We start from the raw sequence: 20580 nt of genomic DNA, 5'->3' as shown, positions 1-20580 counted from the left end.
GTCTCAGGGGAAGTTGGTATAAGCAAACATAATCATAATAATAATCAAATTCACACATGTATTAATACACACTAGTACATGTGTGAAATAGGACAAATATAAGTATCCACCAAATTATTATTAATTATTATTATTATTATTATTACATATTCACACCACAGACATACCTGCTCACAAAACCCAAAGAAGAAGAACGATCTGAGAGTCATGTATCTAGAGAGTTAGCGAGGACATTTTAGGTTTCTGCATTATGATGCATTTATATGACACTACATTACATGGCAGCCATGTTAGCTCCCCATGGGCAACAATGCTATGTACAAGATTTCTAATTCTTGTCATAAATGGATATATACGGTATGTTCAAAGGCACTAACATGGCGTCCTAAAAGTTGGCCCAACTCTTTAGACATATGGCTCTGGTAAGACTCATTTGCATGAATGTAACTTCTCTCATTCCTAGATGGGACAAACAGAGAACTTCAGACTGGACCTTTCATCTCAATCGCCATGTAATAGAATTCCCTGACCTCTTCTCCCCTCCCACAGCATTTGCCCCCATCCCGTTCGGAGGGCTCTACCTGCCCCTGGAGGTGCCTCCTAACCTGTGCCACTGCTCTCCCCTGGTCCTAGCTTACGACCAGGCTCACTTCTCTGCCCTGGTGTCCATGGAGCAGAAGGACCAACACCAAGAACAAGGTAAGACAGACGACTAGAAGTTGTCAGAGGATGTCCTAATATGTATACCGTAACCCCTAAGGTGGCTGAGGATGTCCTAATATGTATACCGTAACTCCTAAGGTGACTGAGGATGTCCTAATATGTATACCGTAACTCCTAATGTGACTGAGGATGTCCTAAAACGTATACCATGACTTCATAAGGTGACTAAGGATGTCCTAAATAGTGTGCTGGGACTCCTGAGATGACTGAGGATGTCCTAAATAGTGTACCGGGACTGCTTAGGTAACTGAGGATGTCCGGAAATGTATCCCGTTTAAACCAAGGTGTCTGAAGATGTCTTAAAGTGGATTCCTACCAATGGAGGCTGGTGAGAGGAGCTATAGGAGGACGGGCTCATTGTAATGGCTGGAATGGAATAAATAGAACGGTATCAAACACATCAAACATATGGATACCACATGTTTGACTCCGTTCCTTTTATGCCATTCCAGCCATTACAATGAGCCCGTCCTCCTATAGCTCCTCCAACCAGCCTCCACTGATTCCTACTACTCAAACCTAATCTCCATGGAGACGAAGAACCAGCATCAGGTACAAGGTAGGCTGGGGATACGGTGGACATTTTAGGACATCGCCAATTACCTGAATGATGGAATAGACTTCTCTGTTTTTCTCCAAGTGGTTTAGGGGTCACGGTAAACATTTTAGGACATTCTCAGTCACTTTAGGAGAGACGGCACATATTTTAGGACATTATCAGACACTTTAGCCATTTTAGGGACATCCTCAGTCAACATAATGACTAAATAGGCAAATCTTGATTTCTACAAGTGATTCACATTCCTGGATCGTCTTTATCATGGTGTCCCTGGATCAACAAGTTCACGATGAAGTGGACAAGCAGGTAGACATTCTGCTATGTAGATGAAACAGGTAGACAGACATACAGTCTGTTATGTAGATGAAACAGGTAGACAGACATACAGTCTGTTATGTAGATGAAATAGGTAGACAGACATACAGTCTGTTATGTAGATGAAACAGGTAGACAGACATACAGTCTGTTATGTAGATGAAACAGGTAGACAGACATACAGTCTGTTATGTAGATGAAACAGGTAGACAGACATACAGTCTGCTATGTAGATGAAACAGGTAGACAGACAAACAGTCTGTTATGTAGATGAAACAGGTAGACAGACATACAGTCTGTTATGTAGATGAAACAGGTAGACAGACATACAGTCTGCTATGTAGATGAAACAGGTAGACAGACAAACAGTCTGTTATGTAGATGAAACAGGTAGACAGACATACAGTCTGCTATGTAGATGAAACAGGTGACTCTACACAGGGGTGTCAAACATACGGCCCACGAGGGGATTGAGTTAAAAAAAAAAAATTATAATCATATAAATATATATTATATTTTTTTGAATTTTATACTTTAAAGCTGCACGATGCAGAAATTCCTCCTCCATTTCCTGGTTGCTAAAATTCTAATAGTTCCCCTAATTATGTGACAGAACAAGCACGTGTTGTGTAGAGAATCAATGTACCATCTAAAGCACTGTGTAATATCTTTCACATTACCAAATATATTTTATGTTCAGCTGTTTGAAGCTGGTGTACAAAACAGAAAGTAAAAGACGCAAAAAAATGAAACTTTAAGAACAGGAAGCGTAGAAATAGTGCACCGGTTTCTTAGACTTGCTTTTAATGAGAATGACAGATCTATTGTATAACTAATATGTCGATGTGAATTTGGTCGGGTTTCCCATAAAGTTATATATCGCAACTTTAAAATGTCTAAATGCCAAATGGAGGAACTGTGTAGAACGATAACGGACCGACGTTCATACAGTATCTCATCTGTGTAGAACGATAACGGACCGGACCGACGTTCATACAGTATCTCACCTGTGTAGAACGATAACGGACCGACGTTCATACAGTATCTCATCTGTGTAGAACGATAACGGACCGACGTTCATACTGTATCTCATCTGTGTAGAACGATAACGGACTGGACCGACGTTCATACAGTATCTCATCTGTGTAGAACGATAACGGACCGACGTTCATACAGTATCTTATCTGTGTAGAACGATAACGGACCGGACCGACGTTCATACAGGATCTCAACTGTGTAGAACGATAACGGACCGACGTCCATACAGGATCTCCACTGTGATCAGCTAATAATCACCCCAAAATGAAAGCTACACAGTCAGGGAGGACTATCATTTGGAAATATAACACATTTTCAGTGCGGCCCTCCGAACCTCGTTGAAGACAGAATACGGCCCACGGTGCTAAATGGGTTTGACACCACTGGCTCTACAGTCCTGCTCTATGTAAGGTGTCTGTGATCCAGGCTAAAGCGACCAGCTACAGGGCTGGATACACTAGAGAGATCCTTGTGTTAGTCTGCCCTCTGTGGGCCCCTTTTTCATCCTGACTGGCTCCTTTCACCCTCCCTCCCTACTTCCCCTCCTTTCCTCGCTCTCTCCCTTCCTCCATCTCTCCCTCCTTCTCTCCCCTGGGCAGGCATAGGGCTGCATGGACAGACAGCTCACACTAGATAGCCTGGAACACAGCCCAGTTTGGCTTTCCCTTCCTGCATATGGAGAAGGGTGGGGGGAGAGAGAGGGAGAGAGACTAGAGAGTGAGAGACTAGAGAGAGAGACTAGAGAGAGAGAGACTAGAGAGAGAGAGACTAGAGAGAGAGAGAGAGAGAGAGAGAGAAAGGAAGAGAGAGGGATAGAGAGAGAGAGACTAGAGAGAGGGGGGAGAGAGAGAGAGAGAGAGAGAGGAAGAGAGAGGGATAGAGACTAGAGAGACTAGAGAGAGGGGGGGAGAGAGAGAGGAAGAGCCTAGAGAGAGAGAGGGAGAGACTTTTTTCTCTCTCCCTTATAATAACAATCTGATTTTTTTGCCTTCCCAGCAATGCTGGGTTTCTATGCTTGTTTTATTGCTGTGGTTTAGCAAATATGACTAAAGCCAGTCTATGTAAACAGCTACAGTTATTTAAAACTATTTTTAGATTGACTCATAGTATTTGAATATTTCCTGCTTTTACACTAAGTTGGCCCAATCAGCATTTCCACTGCCTTCCACTAAAATGAAGGAGACCATTTTATCTTAAAGCCTCTATTTCCTTCAACACTCTTACTGACTATGACTGCTAGCTCGACGGATGGAATGAAGTGTAATATGTACCAAAACGCGAACATACATGTATCATCATTAACGACAGTATTAGTAATTAGTCTTCTCGGTTGAATCCTTATCAGTGCCATTGTCTTTTGGTAGTGGGATGTAATACACCAAAACACCACCAGAGGGCATCGCTGACTAAATGAAAGAAGCCATTGTGCAGCCAGTGAGGGACGGATTGCAACACTGTTTCACACAGACAGTAATGCACTTTTCTTTTGTTCCAGTCCAACACTAACACACCTGATTCAACTAATCTGCTCATCATCAAACCCTTATTTAGTTGAATCACTGTTGTGATGGAACGAACATGTTCTGTCCTGAGGGCCCCCCGCCGCCACGACTGCCGTTGAATATCGCTGCTATTTTTAATTTAAACTTTATTTAACTAACAAAATCAATTTTTATTTATTTATTTAACTAGGCAAGTTAGTTAAGAACAAATCCTTATGTACAATGACGGCCTACCCTTGCTATTTAGTTGCCATTGGATCCTGTTGATGTGTTCTGAGATTAGTTCCTGCCGTTTCTTTTAGACAAAGGGTTCTAAGGCAGCTAACTATGGAATCACACAGCCTTACTGCCTTACAGGTGGTCTAAAGACTTGTTTTGACAGCTGCCGCTTTTGATAACCACCATTTTGTGTCAAACTGCTGTATTCATACTGTATCCGTGGATCTACTATCTCATAGAAATATAGGGTCTCTGTCTCTTTTGACCACCATTTTGTGTCAAACTACTGTATTAACTACTGTATTCATACTGTATCCGTGGATCTACTATCTCTCTCATAGAAATATAGGGTCTCTATCTCTTTTGTCCACCATTTTGTGTCTAACTGCTGATTTCATATCCTATCTGGGTACCTGTTGTCTCTATTCTCCCATTTAGCACAATCAATGGGAAGATCTGTGTTGTTCAGTGTTCCTTGATAGCTGTAGTGTTTGTGACCTTCATGTCCCAGACAGGTTTCTACCAGTCTCTGTTTACTATAGAGAGGAACACGGCACACCACTACACGTTGAGGCTAGCTTGACCAGACACACTGACTGTTCATGGTTCAGTCCCAGATGACACCCTAAACCCTGCATAGTGCACTACTTTTGACCAGAGCATGTAGTCCCAAATAGAACCCTGTTCTCTTTGTAGTGCACTACAGTGGTCAAAAATAGTGCAGTTATATAGGGGCGTACGTAGGCTGCCATTTGGGGCACAGACCCAATGCTTCCCTGTTTGTATCTCCTTGTTCTGTTCTAGTTTGGAACTCCTATAAACATTCTAGAACACTGTTCAGAACAACTGCTGGCTTCCTTGTGATGTCATGCCATGTTCCAGTCAGAAGCTCCTCTGACTACAGTATATAAAAATACACAAGGTGCAATTTCAATTAATTAGCCCATGTCAGCTAACATTTCTACATTACTAGGTGAGGTAATCATCATCAAATGATGCTCCCAGGGGCCCGGACCTCCAGGGGACCCCCATTGATTTTTGTGGCGGCAGGTAGCCTAGTGGTTAGAGCGTTGGGCCAGTAACCAGCAGGTAGTCTAGTGGTTAGAGCGTTGGGTCAGTAACCAGCAGGTAGTCTAGTGGTTAGAGCGTTGGGCCAGTAACCAGCAGGTAGCCTAGTGGTTAGAGTGTTGGGCCAGTAACCAGCAGGTAGCCTAGTGGTTAGAGCGTTGGGTCAGTAACCAGCAGGTAGCCTAGTGGTTAGAGTGTTGGGCCAGTAACCAGCAGGTGGCCTAGTGGTTAGAGCGTTGGGCCAGTAACCAGCAGGTAGCCTAGTGGTTAGAGCGTTGGGCCAGTAACCAGCAGGTAGCCTAGTGGTTAGAGCGTTGGGTCAGTAACCAGCAGGTAGCCTAGTGGTTAGAGCGTTGGGCCAGTAACCAGCAGGTAGTCTAGTGGTTAGAGCGTTGGGTCAGTAACCAGCAGGTAGCCTAGTGGTTAGAGCGTTGGGTCAGTAACCAGCAGGTAGCCTAGTGGTTAGAGCGTTGGGCCAGTAACCAGCAGGTAGTCTAGTGGTTAGAGTGTTGGGCCAGTAACCAGCAGGTAGTCTAGTGGTTAGAGCGTTGGGTCAGTAACCAGCAGGTAGCCTAGTGGTTAGAGCGTTGGGCCAGTAACCGAAAGGTTGTTCGATCGAATCCCTGAGCTGACAAGGGAAAAAATCTGTCATTCTGCCCCTGAACAAGGCAGTTAATCCACTGGGGGGGGTGCTAAAGTGTTTGCACGTGGGCCCCGCAACTATATCTTGCTTAGGGCCCCCAAAAGGCTAGAGGCGCTTCTAGTTGTACTCTATGCAAATTGTTGTCAGGAGCAGGGAGGGAAGGGGGAGGGAGTTATTCAGGGAGAGGGAGGGAGAGGGTGTTCAGGGTTCAATAAGGGAGAGGATGAGGGAGGGGGTGTTCAGGGTTCAATAAGGGAGAGGGAGGGAGGTTTTTCGGGGTAAGGGGTGAGGGAGGGTTCGTTGGGTTGTTCTGGGACAGCCGCTGAGGTTCTTGTCAACAGAAGAGCTGTAAACACTTTTCCAGTTCCCTGAATGAGAGGGGGGTGTGGGGGGGGGGGGGGGGGGGTCATGTCTGAACAGAAAGAGGAACAGGGACAGGACAGCATGTTCAGTAATCTGTACTCTGGCCGCATCCCAAGTGGCACCCTAGTCCTTATAGTGCTAGTCCCTATAGAGGGCTCATGTTGAATGTAGTGCTCTATAGAGGGCTCATGTTGAATGTAGTCCTCTATAGAGGGCTCATGTTGAATGTAGTGCTCTATAGAGGGCTCATGTTGAATGTAGTGCTCTATAGAGGGCTCATGTTGAATGTAGTGCTCTATAGAGGGCTCATGTTGAATGTAGTGCTCTATAGAGGGCTCATGTTGAATGTAGTGCACTATAGAGGGCTCATGTTGAATGTAGTGCTCTATAGAGGGCTCATGTTGAAAGTAGTGCTCCATAGAGGGCTCATGTTGAAAGTAGTGCTCCATAGAGGGAATAGAGTTCCATTTGGTCCTCTATCTACTCTGTGCAGCTAACAGCTGCTGTAGCGTGTTGGGGGCCTAATACTGATCATAGTGATACCATCCATACCAACTGTGAACCCTGTGTGAACCATGTCTTTACACTGATATGCATAGAGAACAACAGGTGTCCCTGTACTCTCACTTCCTCTGACTGGTCTAGTTTAACCCTCACCTTTCATGGAGGGTGTTATGGGAGAGAGGGGTATGAGATGGGAGACAGAGAGAGAGACAGAGACAGAGAGAGAGACAGAGAGAGAGACAGACAGGGAGAGGGAGCAAGAGAGAGACAGAGAGAGGGGGAGAGAGACAGACAGGGAGAGGGAGGGAGAGAGAGAGAGGGAGAGAGAGAGGGAGAGAGGTGAGAAAGAAGGAGAGAGAGAGAGAGAGAGAGAGAGAGAAGGAAGACAGAAAGATAGGTAGGGTATGAGAGGTTGTAACTATCTGAGTCACATTGCAAGAAGGTTGTTATTGACATGGTAAACAGGTGCACACAGCCAGGAACACAGCCTGTTTTGGACCTGGGTTCAAATATTATTCAAAATCTTTCATATACTTTGAAGTGTTTGCTTGGAGTGCCGATGGGTGGGGTTTACACTTTTGCGATAATTACATAGGTTTTAGTGCAACAGGCAAACTCATTCAAGCACAAATACAGTATTTGAAATGATTACGAACAATATTTGAATCCTGTTGCGCTGCCTGCCTGCTTTGCGTGCCTGGCTGGCTGCCTGCGTTGCCTGGCTGGCTGCCTGCGTTCCGTGCCTGGCTGGCTGCCTGCGTTCCGTGCCTGGCTGGCTGCCTGCGTTGCCTGGCTGGCTGCCTGCGTTGCGTGCCTGGCTGGCTGCCTGCGTTGCGTGTCTGGCTGGCTGCCTGCGTTGCGTGTCTGGCTGGCTGCCTGCGTTGCGTGCCTGGCTGGCTGCCTGCGTTGCCTGGCTGGCTGCCTGCGTTGCCTGGCTGGCTGCCTGCGTTCCGTGCCTGGCTGGCTGCCTGCGTTGCCTGGCTGGCTGCCTGCGTTGCGTGCCTGGCTGGCTGCCTGCGTTGCGTGTCTGGCTGGCTGCCTGCGTTGCGTGCCTGGCTGGCTGCCTGCGTTGCCTGGCTGGCTGGCTGCCTGCGTTGCGTGCCTGGCTGCCTGGCTGGCTGCCTGCGTTGCGTGCCTGGCTGGCTGCCTGCGTTGCCTGGCTGGCTGGCTGCCTGCGTTGCGTGCCTGGCTGCCTGGCTGGGTGCCTGCGTGCCTGGCTGCCTGCCTGCGTTGCCTGGCTGGCTGGCTGCCTGCGTTGCGTGCCTGGCTGCCTGGCTGGCTGCCTGCATTGCGTGCCTGGCTGCCTGGTTGCCTGCCTGCGTTGCGTGCCTGGCTTTCTGCCTGCGTGACTGGTTGACCTGAGAGGTGAGGTGAGGTCGTAACTCTGTCAGAGGGTTATTATGGCTTGACTTGTTCAGACGGGTGTACAGTATATCACTCCAGACTAGAGAGGAAGACAGGAGAGTTGAGTTGATGATACATGTGTTGTTGAGACTCATTTAGCAAAGGGAAAAGGTAACCTTGTGTGACATGTGGTAATCAGCCATTTTGATAGTGCAGTACAGTTGAGTTTTTAAGGTACACATTTCTCCGTTATAGAAGACAATGTCAAGGCTATTGGCTCTCTTCAGAAGATAGTCATCACAACTCATTTCAGAATATATATAATATATATATATTTTTTCTTGACTGATTTGTTTTACAGTATAAAGGTACTGACATTTCAGTCATTATGGCTTCCATCAGTACACTACATGTAGGCTTTTGACAGATCAAACACTTCATTTAGTCTTCATTACCCAGGGGTGTATTTAGTCTTCATTACCCAGGGTTGATTTAGTCTTCATTACACAGGGGTGTATTTAGTCTTCATTACCCAGGGGTGTATTTAGTCTTCATTACCCAGGGTTGATTTAGTCTTCATTACCCAGGGGTGTATTTAGTCTTCATTACCCAGGGTTGATTTAGTCTTCATTACCCAGGGTTGATTTAGTCTTCATTACCCAGGGGTGTATTTAGTCTTCATTACCCAGGGGTTGATTTAGTCTTCATTACCCAGGGGTGTATTTAGTCTTCATTACCCAGGGTTGATTTAGTCTTCATTACCCAGGGGTGTATTTAGTCTTCATTACCCAGGGTTGATTTAGTCTTCATTACCCAGGGGTGTATTTAGTCTTCATTACCCAGGGGTGTATTTAGTCTTCATTACCCAGGGGTATATTTAGTCTTTATTACCCAGGGGTGTATTTAGTCTTCATTACCCAGGGGTATAGTCTTCATTACCCAGGGGTATATTTAGTCTTCATTACCCAGGGGTGTATTTAGTCTTCATTACCCAGGGGTGTATTTAGTCTTCATTACCCAGGGGTATAGTCTTCATTACCCAGGGGTATATTTAGTCTTCATTACCCAGGGGTATATTTAGTCTTCATTACCCATGGGTGTATTTAGTCTTCATTACCCAGGCGGGGAATTTAGTCTTCATTACCCAGGGGTGTATTTAGTCTTCATTACCCAGGGTTGATTTAGTCTACATTACCCAGGGGTATATTTAGTCTTCATTACCCAGGGGTGTATTTAGTCTTCATTACCCAGGGGTGTATTTAGTCTTCATTACCCAGGGGTTGATTTAGTCTTCATTACCCAGGGGTGTATTTAGTCTTCATTACCCAGGGGTGTATTTAGTCTTTATTACCCAGGGGTATATTTAGTCTTTATTACCCAGGGGTGTATTTAGTCTTCATTACCCAGGGGTGTATTTAGTCTTCATTACACAGGGGTATATTTAGTCTTCATTATCCAGGGGTATATTTAGTCTTCATTACCCAGGGGTTGATTTAGTCTTCATTACCCAGGGGTGTATTTAGTCTTCATTACCCAGGGGTGTATTTAGTCTTCATTACCCAGGGGTGTATTTAGTCTTCATTACCCAGGGGTTGATTTAGTCTTCATTACCCAGGGGTGTATTTAGTCTTCATTACCCAGGGGTGTATTTAGTCTTTATTACCCAGGGGTATATTTAGTCTTTATTACCCAGGGGTGTATTTAGTCTTCATTACCCAGGGGTGTATTTAGTCTTCATTACACAGGGGTGTATTTAGTCTTCATTACCCAGGGGTATATTTAGTCTTAATTACCCAGGGGTATATTTAGTCTTAATTACCCAGGGGTGTATTTAGTCACAGTAGCTGTCATTTCCTTTTGGTGTATTCTGTCTTTTCGGTCAGTCTTGTGATAGATTACATACAATCCTTGAAAGATACCAAAGTTCTGGTAGTTTACTGGTCCATTTTGAAAATTTCCAGTAATATACCCTCCCTTTGCAATGCTAATTATGTCTTACAGTACATTGTCTCAATGCAGAGAGATGTAATTTATCTTACAGTATGTTGTCTCAATACAGAGAGATGTATTATATTTGACAGTACAGTACATTGTCTCAATACAGAGAGATGTAATTTATCTTACAGTACATTGTCTCAATACAGAGAGATGTATTTTATTTTACAGTACATTGTCTCAATACAGAGAGATGTAATTTATCTTACAGTACATTGTGTCAATACAGAGAGATGTAATTTATCTTACAGTACATTGTCTCAATACAGAGAGATGTATTATATTTGACAGTACAGTACATTGTCTCAATACAGAGAGATGTATTTTATCTTACAGTACATTGTCTCAATACAGAGAGATGTATCATATTTGACAGTACAGTACATTGTCTCAATACAGAGAGATGTAATTTATCTTACAGTACATTGTCTCAATACAGAGAGATGTATTTTATTTTACAGTACATTGTCTCAATACAGAGAGATGTAATTTATCTTACAGTACATTGTCTCAATACAGAGAGATGTATTTTATTTTACAGTACATTGTCTCAATACAGAGAGATGTAATTTATCTTACAGTACATTGTCTCAATACAGAGAGATGTAATTTATCTTACAGTACATTGTCTCAATACAGAGAGATGTATTTATCTTACAGTACATTGTCTCAATACAGAGAGATGTATTTTATCTTACAGTACATTGTCTCAATACAGAGAGATGTATTTATCTTACAGTACATTGTCTCAATACAGAGAGATGTATTTTATTTTACAGTACATTGTCTCAATACAGAGAGATGTATTTATCTTACAGTATGTTGTCTCAATACAGAGAGATGTATTTATCTTACAGTACATTGTCTCATTTTACATTTTTACATTTTAGTCATTTTTAGCAGACGCTCTTATCCAGAGCGACTTACAGTAGTGAATGCATACATTTCATACATTTCATTTTAATTACATGCATTTTTTTTTATTATTTTTTTTGTACATCTCTCAATACAGAGAGATGTAATTTATCTTACAGTACATTGTCTCAATACAGAGAGATGTATTTTATCTTACAGTACGTTGTCTCAATACAGAGAGATGTATTTATCTGACAGTACATTGTCTCAATACAGAGAGATGTATTTATCTTACAGTATGTTGTCTCAATCAGTCAGTGGTGTCTCAGGCTTGAGGCTGATCAAACTGTGCGAGGAACTTTCTGTGAAAGGAAAGAGAGAACGTTGTCACACAGACACACAGAAAGACAGAACAGTCTCACTGAAGACCTGTGGGAGAAACCCTCATGACCACAGCACAACACAGCTGTACTTTATCAGAGACGCGAACACACTGCTTACGTAAACACTCCCACACACACAGGATGCAGCATTCCTCTCTACATTCTGAGCGTTACAGCTAAACCTTTTTTTGGCAAAAGCCCTGAACGTCAGAAGCTAGCTGACTGTCTGACAGACACTTTTACAGGACAGCCTGTACTCTGACTCAACAACAACCTTTGGAAAGAAAATGGTGATAAAAAAAAAAGTATACCAGTTTCATTTAAGGACCAATAAATTGACAGCCGTGCCGTATAGATGGCAAAATAGTTGGGAGGAGATGTTTGACGTACCGATGCCATGGCACATGGTATATGAACTGATACGCAAAACGCCGCCGGATTCAAAACTTAGATTTTTTTAAATTTATAATACAATATTCTTGCAACCAATTGAATGCTATTTATATGAGGGATACAACCTTCCCAGCTCTGCAGATTTTGCTGTGAAGAGTCTGAATCATTAGATTTTTGTTATAATACTGTCCATATGTAGCTTGTTTTTGGTCACAGGTCCAGGAATGGCTGAAGAATTGCAACATTTACCTGGAGCTAACTCTGCAGATAGCACTACTGGGTGATCTGATAACTCTGCAGATAGCACTACTGGGTGATCTGATAACTCTGCAGATAGCACTGCTGGGTGATCTGATAACTCTGCAGATAGCACTGCTGGGTGATCTGATAACCCTGCAGATAACACTGCTGTGTGATCTGATAACTCTGCAGATAGCACTACTGGGTGATCTGATAACTCTGCAGATAGCACTACTGGGTGATCTGATATCTCTGCAGATAGCACTACTGGGTGATCTGATAACTGTGCAGATAGCACTACTGGGTGATCTGATATCTCTGCAGATAGCACTGCTGGGTGATCTGATAACCCTGCAGATAGCACTACTGGGTGATCTGATAACTCTGCAGATAGCACTACTGGGTGATCTGATAACCCTGCAGATATCACTACTGGGTGATCTGATAACTCTGCAGATAGCACTACTGGGTGATCTGATAACTCTGCAGATAGCACTGCTGGGTGATCTGATAACCCTGCAGATAGCACTACTGGGTGATCTGATAACTCTGCAGATAGCACTACTGGGTGATCTGATAACCCTGCAGATATCACTACTGGGTGATCTGATAACCCTGCAGATAGCACTACTGGGTGATCTGATAACTCTGCAGATAGCACTACTGGGTGATCTGATAACCCTGCAGATAGCACTGCTGGGTGATCTGATAACTCTGCAGATAGCACTGCTGGGTGATCTGATAACCCTGCAGATAGCACTGCTGGGTGATCTGATAACTCTGCAGATAGCACTGCTGGGTGATCTGATAACTCTGCAGATAGCACTACTGGGTGATCTGATAACTCTGCAGATAGCACTACTGGGTGATATGATAACTCTGCAGATAGCACTACTGGGTGATCTGATAACTCTGCAGATAGCACTACTGGGTGATCTGATAACCCTGCAGATAGCACTACTGGGTGATCTGATAACCCTGCAGATAGCACTACTGGGTGATCATATAACTCTGCAGATAGCACTACTGGGTGATCTGATAAGTCATAGTCAATCAATCAATCGTATAATAATACTTTTAGCAAAAATGTTTATTTTCAATTTACAATCTGTATAAACTATGAGAATAGAAAAGTTCAGAACTTTTGTGAAACGTCACTGCACAGTTGGAAAAATATATGGCAAATAGAAATCCAATATGGTTGATGTTAAGAGATAGATGAGAGGGGTTGAATGGAGCTGAAGGTTAGGAATAATAACTACTGATAATAACAAGGTAACTCATGTAAAACATACTGTGTCCATAAAACGTATATGGGTTCAGAACTTTTGTGAAAGAGCACAGATTGAAGATATGGCAAATAGAAATCAATCCGGATGGACATCAGAAATAGATGGTTGAGGCTAGAGGATTGACATCAGTAATAGATGGGAGAGGTTGAGGGTAGATTAAGGACATCAGTAATAGATGGGAGAGGTTGAGGGTAGAGGAAGGACATCAGTAATAGATGGGAGAGGTTGAGGGTAGATTAAGGACATCAGTAATAGATGGGAGAGGTTGAGGGTAGATTAAGGACATCAGTAATAGATGGGAGAGGTTGAGGGTAGATTAAGGACATCAGTAATAGATGGGAGAGGTTGAGGGTAGAGGAAGGACAGGATTAAAAACAAACACAATAGAACTATTGTAAAATAGACCTTGTCCATAAAATGTATATAGTATGAATAAGCTGGAAATACAGGCCTAGGAGTTGTTGTTCATTAGTTTACTCCAGTTAGGGGAGGGGTGGTAGGGTTGGAGGGGAATAAAGGAAATATATATACAAAAATATATATGTATGTGTATTTATATGTATGTATGTATGTATGTATGTATGTATGTATGTATGTATGTATGTATGTATGTATGTATGTATGTATGTATGTATGTATGTGTATATGTATGTGTATGTGTATATGTATGTATTTATATGTGTATGTAAACTAAGCAAAAAAAGAAACGTCCTCTCACTGTCAACTGCGTTTATTTTCATTAAACTTAACATGTGTAAATATTTGTATGAACATAACAAGATTCAACAACTGAGACATAAACTGAACTAGTTCCACAGACATGTGACTAACAGAAATGGAATAATGTGTCCCTGAACAAAGGGGGGGGGGGTCAAAAAATCAAAAGTAACAGTCAGTATCTGGTGTGGCCACCAGCTGCATTAAGTACAGCAGTGCATCTCCTCCTCATGGACTGCACCAGATATGCCAGTTCTTGCTGTGAGATGTTACCCCACTCTTCCACCAAGGCACCTGCAAGTTCCTGGACATTTCGAGGGGGAATAGCCCTAGCCCTCACCCTCCAATCCAACAGGTCATGGCAGAACACTGACATTCCTGTCTTGAAGGAAATCATGCACAGAACGAGCAGTATTGCTGGTGGCATTGTCATGCTGGAGGGTCATGTCAGGATGAGCCTACAGGAAGGGTACCACATGAGGGAGGAGGATGTCGTCCCTGTAACGCACAGCGTTGAGATTGCCTGCAATGACAACAAGCTCAGTCCGATAATGCTGTGACACATCGCCCCAAACCATAACGGACCCTCCACCTCCAAATCGATCCCACTCCAGAATACAGGCCTCGGTGTAACGCTCATTCCTTTGACGATAAACGCGAATCCGACCATCTCCCCTGGTGAGACAAAACCGCGACTCGTCAGTGAAGAGCACTTTTTGCCAGTCCTGTCTGGTCCAGCGACGGTGGGTTTGTGCCCATAGGCGACGTTGTTGCCGGTAATGTCTGCCTTACAACAGGCCTACAAGCCTTCATTCCAGCCTCTCTCAGCCTATTGCAGACAGTCTGAGCACTGATGGAGGGATTGTGCGTCCCTGGTGTAACTTGGGCAGTTGTTGTTGCCATCCTGTACCTGTCCCTCAGGTGTGATGTTCGGATGTACCGATCCTGTGCAGGTGTTGTTACATGTGGTCTGCCACTGCGAGGACGATCAGCTGTCCGTCCTGTCTCCCTGTAGCACTGTCTTAGGCGTCTCACAGTACAGACATTGCAATTTATTGCCCTAGCCACATCTGCAGTCCTCATGCCTCCTTGCAGCATGCCTAAGGCACGTTCACGCAGATGAGCAGGGACCCTGGGCATCTATCTTTTGGTGTTTTTCAGAGTCAGTAGAAAGGCCTCTTTAGTGTCCTAAGTTTTCATAACTGTGGCCTTAATTGCCTACCGTCTGTAAGCTGTTAGTGTCTTAACGGCCCGATCCACAGGTGCATGTTCATTAATTGTTTATGGTTCATTGAACAAGCGTGGGAAACAGTGTTTAAACCATTTACAATGAAGATCTGTCAAGTTATTTGGATTTTTACGAATTATCTTTGAAAGACAGGTCCTGAAAAAGGGACATTTTACAGTCCGGAACCTCCTGAGACGACCTACAGCCCGGAACCTCCTGAGACGGCCCACAGCCCGGAACCTCCTGAGACGGCCCACAGCCCGGAACCTCCTGAGACGGCCCACAGCCCGGAACCTCCTGAGACGGCCCACAGCCCGGAACCTCCTGAGACGGCCCACAGCCCGGAACCTCCTGAGACGGCCCACAGTCCGGAACCTACTGAGACGGCCCACAGTCCGGAACCTACTGAGACGGCCCACAGTCCGGAGTCTTCGGTGACGGTCCGCAGTCCGGAATCTTCGGCGACGGTCCGCAGTCCAGAGTCTCCGGCGACGGTCCGCAGTCCAGAGTCTCCGGCGGCGGTCCGCAGTCCAGAGTCTCCGGCGGCGGTCCGCAGTCCAGAGTCTCCGGCGGCGGTCCGCAGTCCAGAGTCTCCGGCGGCGGTCCGCAGTCCAGAATCTCCGGCGGCGGTCCGCAGTCCAGAGTCTCCGGCGGCGGTCCGCAGTCCAGAGTCTCCGGCGGCGGTCCGCAGTCCAGAGTCTCCGGCGGCGGTCCGCAGTCCAGAGTCTCCGGCGGCGGTCCGCAGTCCAGATTCTCCGGCGGCGGTCCGCAGTCCAGAGTCTCCGGCGCGGTCCGCAGTCCAGAGTCTCCGGCGGCGGTCCGCAGTCCAGAGTCTCCAGCGGCAGTCTGCAGCCCAGAACCTCCAGCGGCAGTCTGCAGTCCAGAACCTCCGGTGATGATCCACGGTCCGGGTCCTTCGGTGACGATCCAGGGTCCGGTGACACAAAGCGGAGGGATCAGCGGGCGGAGCGGGGGTTACGCCCCGAACCGGAGCCGCCTCCTCTGCTGAAGGATCCGCGGGATGTGAAGGTTCTGCGTACTGCACCAGAACCGCCATAGACATTAGTAACCCACCCTACCCTCCCTTTCTTTACTTTTTTGTTGTTGTTGTTGTTGTTGTTTTAGGTGCGTTCGTAGTCTGCACCTTTGGGGGGAGGTACTGTCACATCCTGACCATAGAAAGCTGTTATTTTCTATGGTAGAGTAGGTCAGGGCGTGACAGGGGTTTTTTCTAGTTTAGATTTTCTATGTTGTTAGGTTCTAGTTTTGTATTTCTATGTTGGGTTTTTGTTTGGGATGATCTCCAATTAGAGGCAGCTGGTCATCGTTGTCTCTAATTGGAGATCATACTTAAGTAGGTGTTTTTCCCACCTGGGTTGGTGGGAGATTGTTTTTGAGTATGTGTATGTTTCACCTCTTCGTCACGGTTTGTTGTTTTTGTTCTTTAGTTTATTTGTATGTATTGCAATAGTTTCACAGTTCAATAAAAAATGTAGAACGATACAAACGCTGCGCTTTGGTCCGCTCCTTCAACCTACGACAACCATGACAGGACGTTTCTTTTTTTGCTGTGTTTAGATGTATAAATACACATACAAAAATATGTATGTATGTGTATTTATATGTATGTATGTTTATCTGTATGTATTTATATATATATGTGTGTGTGTGTGTGTGTGTGTGTGTGTGTGTGTGTGTTTGTGTGTGTGTGTGTGTGTGTGTGTGTGTGTGTGTGTGTGTGTGTGTGTGTGTGTGTGTGTGTGTTTGTGTGTGTGTGTGTGTGTGTGTGTGTGTGTGTGTGTGTGTGTGTGTGTGTGTGTGTGTGTGTGTGTGTGTGTGTGTGTGTGTGTGTGTATGTATGTATGTATGTATGTATGTATGTATGTATGTATGTATGTATGTATGTATGTATGTTTATCTGTATGTATTTATATATATGTGTGTGTGTGTGTGTGTATATATATATATTTGCAGAAAATATGTGGGGGATTGGAAGTGATGCAGACAATTACATTGGTGGAAGCCACAATCCATCTGCTCTATTAAAGCTGATCCCCCCCACTAACAAAGAAAGAAAGGAACCAGACCCTCGTGACAGAGACTCATCTATCTCTCTCTCTAGACAGTGTTATTATGCTGTGTGAACATCCACCCACACAACACACTCCCTGTAATGTCAGCATAGGTGCTTCTCAGCAACATCCGTTGTTTTACATGTTGGCTGAAGAAGAAAAGAGAAAAATGAAAAAAAGTACCAATAGAAGGCTAAGTGTTTTAAGCAGTGGGCAACAGAGCTCATTAAACCATGACTTTATGAGACAGTGTTTACTGGGATTAATGGGTCTGTGTGAACTTTCAAACCCGAATTGCCCTCCTGGTCAATAGAGGCTCTGCTTATCTTACCTAGGCTGTGTGGTTACCTGGCTGTGTGGTTACCTGGCTGTGTGGTTACCTGGCTGTTGTGGTTATCTGGCTGTGTGGTTACCTGGCTGTGTGGTTACCTGGCTGTGTGGTTACCTGGCTGTGTGCTGTATGGTTACCTGGCTGTGTGGTTACCTGGCTGTTGTGGTTATCTGGCTGTTGTGGTTATCTGGCTGTGTGGTTACCTGGCTGTGTGGTTATCTGGCTGTGTGGTTACCTGTCTGTGTGCTGTGTGGTTACCTGGCTGTGTGGTTACCTGGCTGTGTGCTGTGTGGTTACCTGGCTGTGTGGTTACCTGGCTGTGTGCTGTGTGGTTACCTGGCTGTGTGGTTACCTGGCTGTGTGGTTACCTGGCTGTGTGGTTACCTGGCTGTGTGGTTAACTGGCTGTGTGGTTAACTGGCTGTGTGGTGTGTGGTTACCTGGCTGTGTGGTTACCTGTCTGTGTGTTGTGTAGTTACCTAGCTGTGTGGTTACCTGACTGTGTGGTTACCCGGCTGTGTGGTGTGTGGTTACCTGGCTGTGTGGTTACCTGGCTGTGTGGTTACCTGGCTGTGTGGTTACCTGGCTGTGTGGTTACCTGTCTGTGTGTTGTGTAGTTACCTAGCTGTGTGGTTACCTGGCTGTGTGGTTACCCGGCTGTGTGCTGTGTGGTTACCTAGCTGTGTGGTTACCTGGCTGTGTGGTTACCTGGCTGTGTGCTGTGTGGTTACCTGTCTGTGTGGTTACCTGGCTGTGTAGTTATCTAGCTGTGTGGTTACCTGGCTGTGTGGTTACCCGGCTGTGTGCTGTGTGGTTACCTGTCTGTGTGGTACCTGTCTGTGTGGTTACCTGGCTGTGTGGTTACCCGGCTGTGTGCTGTGTGGTTACCTGGCTGTGTGGTTACCTGGCTGTGTGGTTACCTGGCTGTGTGCTGTGTGGTTACCTGGCTGTGTGGTTACCCGGCTGTGTGCTGTGTGGTTACCTAGCTGTGTGGTTACCTGGCTGTGTGGTTACCTGGCTGTGTGCTGTGTGGTTACCTGTCTGTGTGGTTACCTGGCTGTGTGGTTACCTGGCTGTGTAGTTACCAAGCTGTGTGGTTACCTGGCTGTGTGGTTACCCGGCTGTGTGCTGTGTGGTTACCTGTCTGTGTGGTTACCTGTCTGTGTGGTTACCTGGCTGTGTGGTTACCCGGCTGTGTGCTGTGTGGTTACCTGGCTGTGTGGTTACCTGGCTGTGTGCTGTGTGGTTACCTGTCTGTGTGGTTACCTGGCTGTGTGCTGTGTGGTTACCTGGCTGTGTGTTTGTACCCCTGCTTATCTGATCTGACCATAATGATGTGTGATCTGATCTGACCATAATGATGTGTGATCTGATCTGACCATAATGATGTGTGATCTGATCTGACCATAATGATGTGTGATCTGATCTGACCATAATGATGTGTGATCTGATCTGACCATAATGATGTGTGATCTGATCTGACCATAATGATGTGTGATCTGATCTGACCATAGTGATGTGTGATCTGATCTGACCATAATGATGTGTGATCTGATCTGACCATATTGATGTGTGATCTGATCTGACCATAGTGATGTGTGATCTGATCTGACCATAATGATGTGTGATCTGATCTGACCATAATGATGTGTGATCTGATCTGACCATAGTGATGTGTGATCTGATCTGACCATAGTGATGTGTGATCTGATCTGACCATAATGATGTGTGATCTGATCTGACCATAAGGATGTGTGATCTGATCTGACCATAATGATGTGTGATCTGATCTGACCATAATGATGTGTGATCTGATCTGACCATAATGATGTGTGATCTGATCTGACCATAATGATGTGTGATCTGATCTGACCATAATGATGTGTGATCTGATCTGACCATAATGATGTGTGATCTGATCTGACCATAGTGATGTGTGATCTGATCTGACCATAGTGATGTGTGATCTGTGTTTTCCAGCTGTGATCCCACTGACTGACTCAGAACACAAGCTGCTATCTCTCCACTTCGCTACGGACCCTGGGAAGGACTGGGAGTGGGGCCGGGACGACAACGACAACATCAAGCTAGCCAAGTGAGTTAGTTACAACCAACGACAAACAGGTGGTGGTGGTGGGGGTAGTAGGGGTGGAGGGGTAGTAGGGGTGGAGGGGTAGTAGAGGTGGAGGGGTAGTAGGGGTGGAGGGGGTAGTAGAGGTGGAGGGGTAGTAGGGGTGGAGGGGTAGTAGGGGTGGAGGGGGTAATAGGGGTGTAGGGGTGGAGGGGTAGTAGGGGTGGAGGGGGTAGTAGGGGTGGAGGGGGTAGTAGGGGTGGAGGGGTAGTAGAGGTGGAGGGGTAGTAGAGGTGGAGGGGTAGTAGGGTAGGGTAGTAGGGGTGGAGGGGGTAATAGGGGTGTAGGGGTAGTAGGGGTGGAGGGGGTAGTAGGGGTGGAGGGGGTAGAGGGGTAGTAGGGGTGGAGGGGGTAGTAGGGGTGGAGGGGTAGTAGGGGTGGAGGGGTAGTAGAGGTGGAGGGGTAGTAGGGGTGGAGGGGTAGTAGGGGTGGAGGGGGTAATAGGGGTGGAGGGGGTAGTAGGGGTGGAGGGGTAGTAGAGGTGGAGGGGGTAGTAGAGGTGGAGGGGTAGTAGAGGTGGAGGGGTGGAGAGGGGGAGGAATTAGTAAAGCGGGAGGGGGAGGGGATAGTGAGGGGGGAGAGGGGATAGTAAGGGGGGAGAGGGGGAGGGGATAGTGAGGGGGGAGAGCGGGAGGGGATAGTGAGAGGGGGAGGGGATAGTAAGGG

General features: G+C 45.7%; 1 protein-coding gene across 1 annotated transcript in view; it reads left to right on the top strand.

The window, feature by feature from the left end:
- Nucleotides 1–549: 549 nt before the first annotated feature.
- The window catches only part of LOC115189158 (OTU domain-containing protein 7A-like), a gene marked incomplete at its 5' end in the record, with an annotated part of 31123 nt that continues 11092 nt past the window's right edge, over nt 550–20580 (top strand). The window contains 2 exons of the mRNA XM_029747869.1: nt 550–699; nt 19764–19878. Of these exons, the coding sequence (XP_029603729.1) occupies nt 550–699; nt 19764–19878 (265 nt within the window). The remainder of the gene's footprint in view (nt 700–19763; nt 19879–20580) is intronic.

The sequence above is a fragment of the Salmo trutta genome, unplaced genomic scaffold (assembly GCF_901001165.1).
Source record: "Salmo trutta unplaced genomic scaffold, fSalTru1.1, whole genome shotgun sequence".
NCBI lineage: Eukaryota > Metazoa > Chordata > Actinopteri > Salmoniformes > Salmonidae > Salmo > Salmo trutta.
Note: the sequence above shows the minus strand (reverse complement) of the source record. Positions and strands in the feature narration are given on the sequence as shown.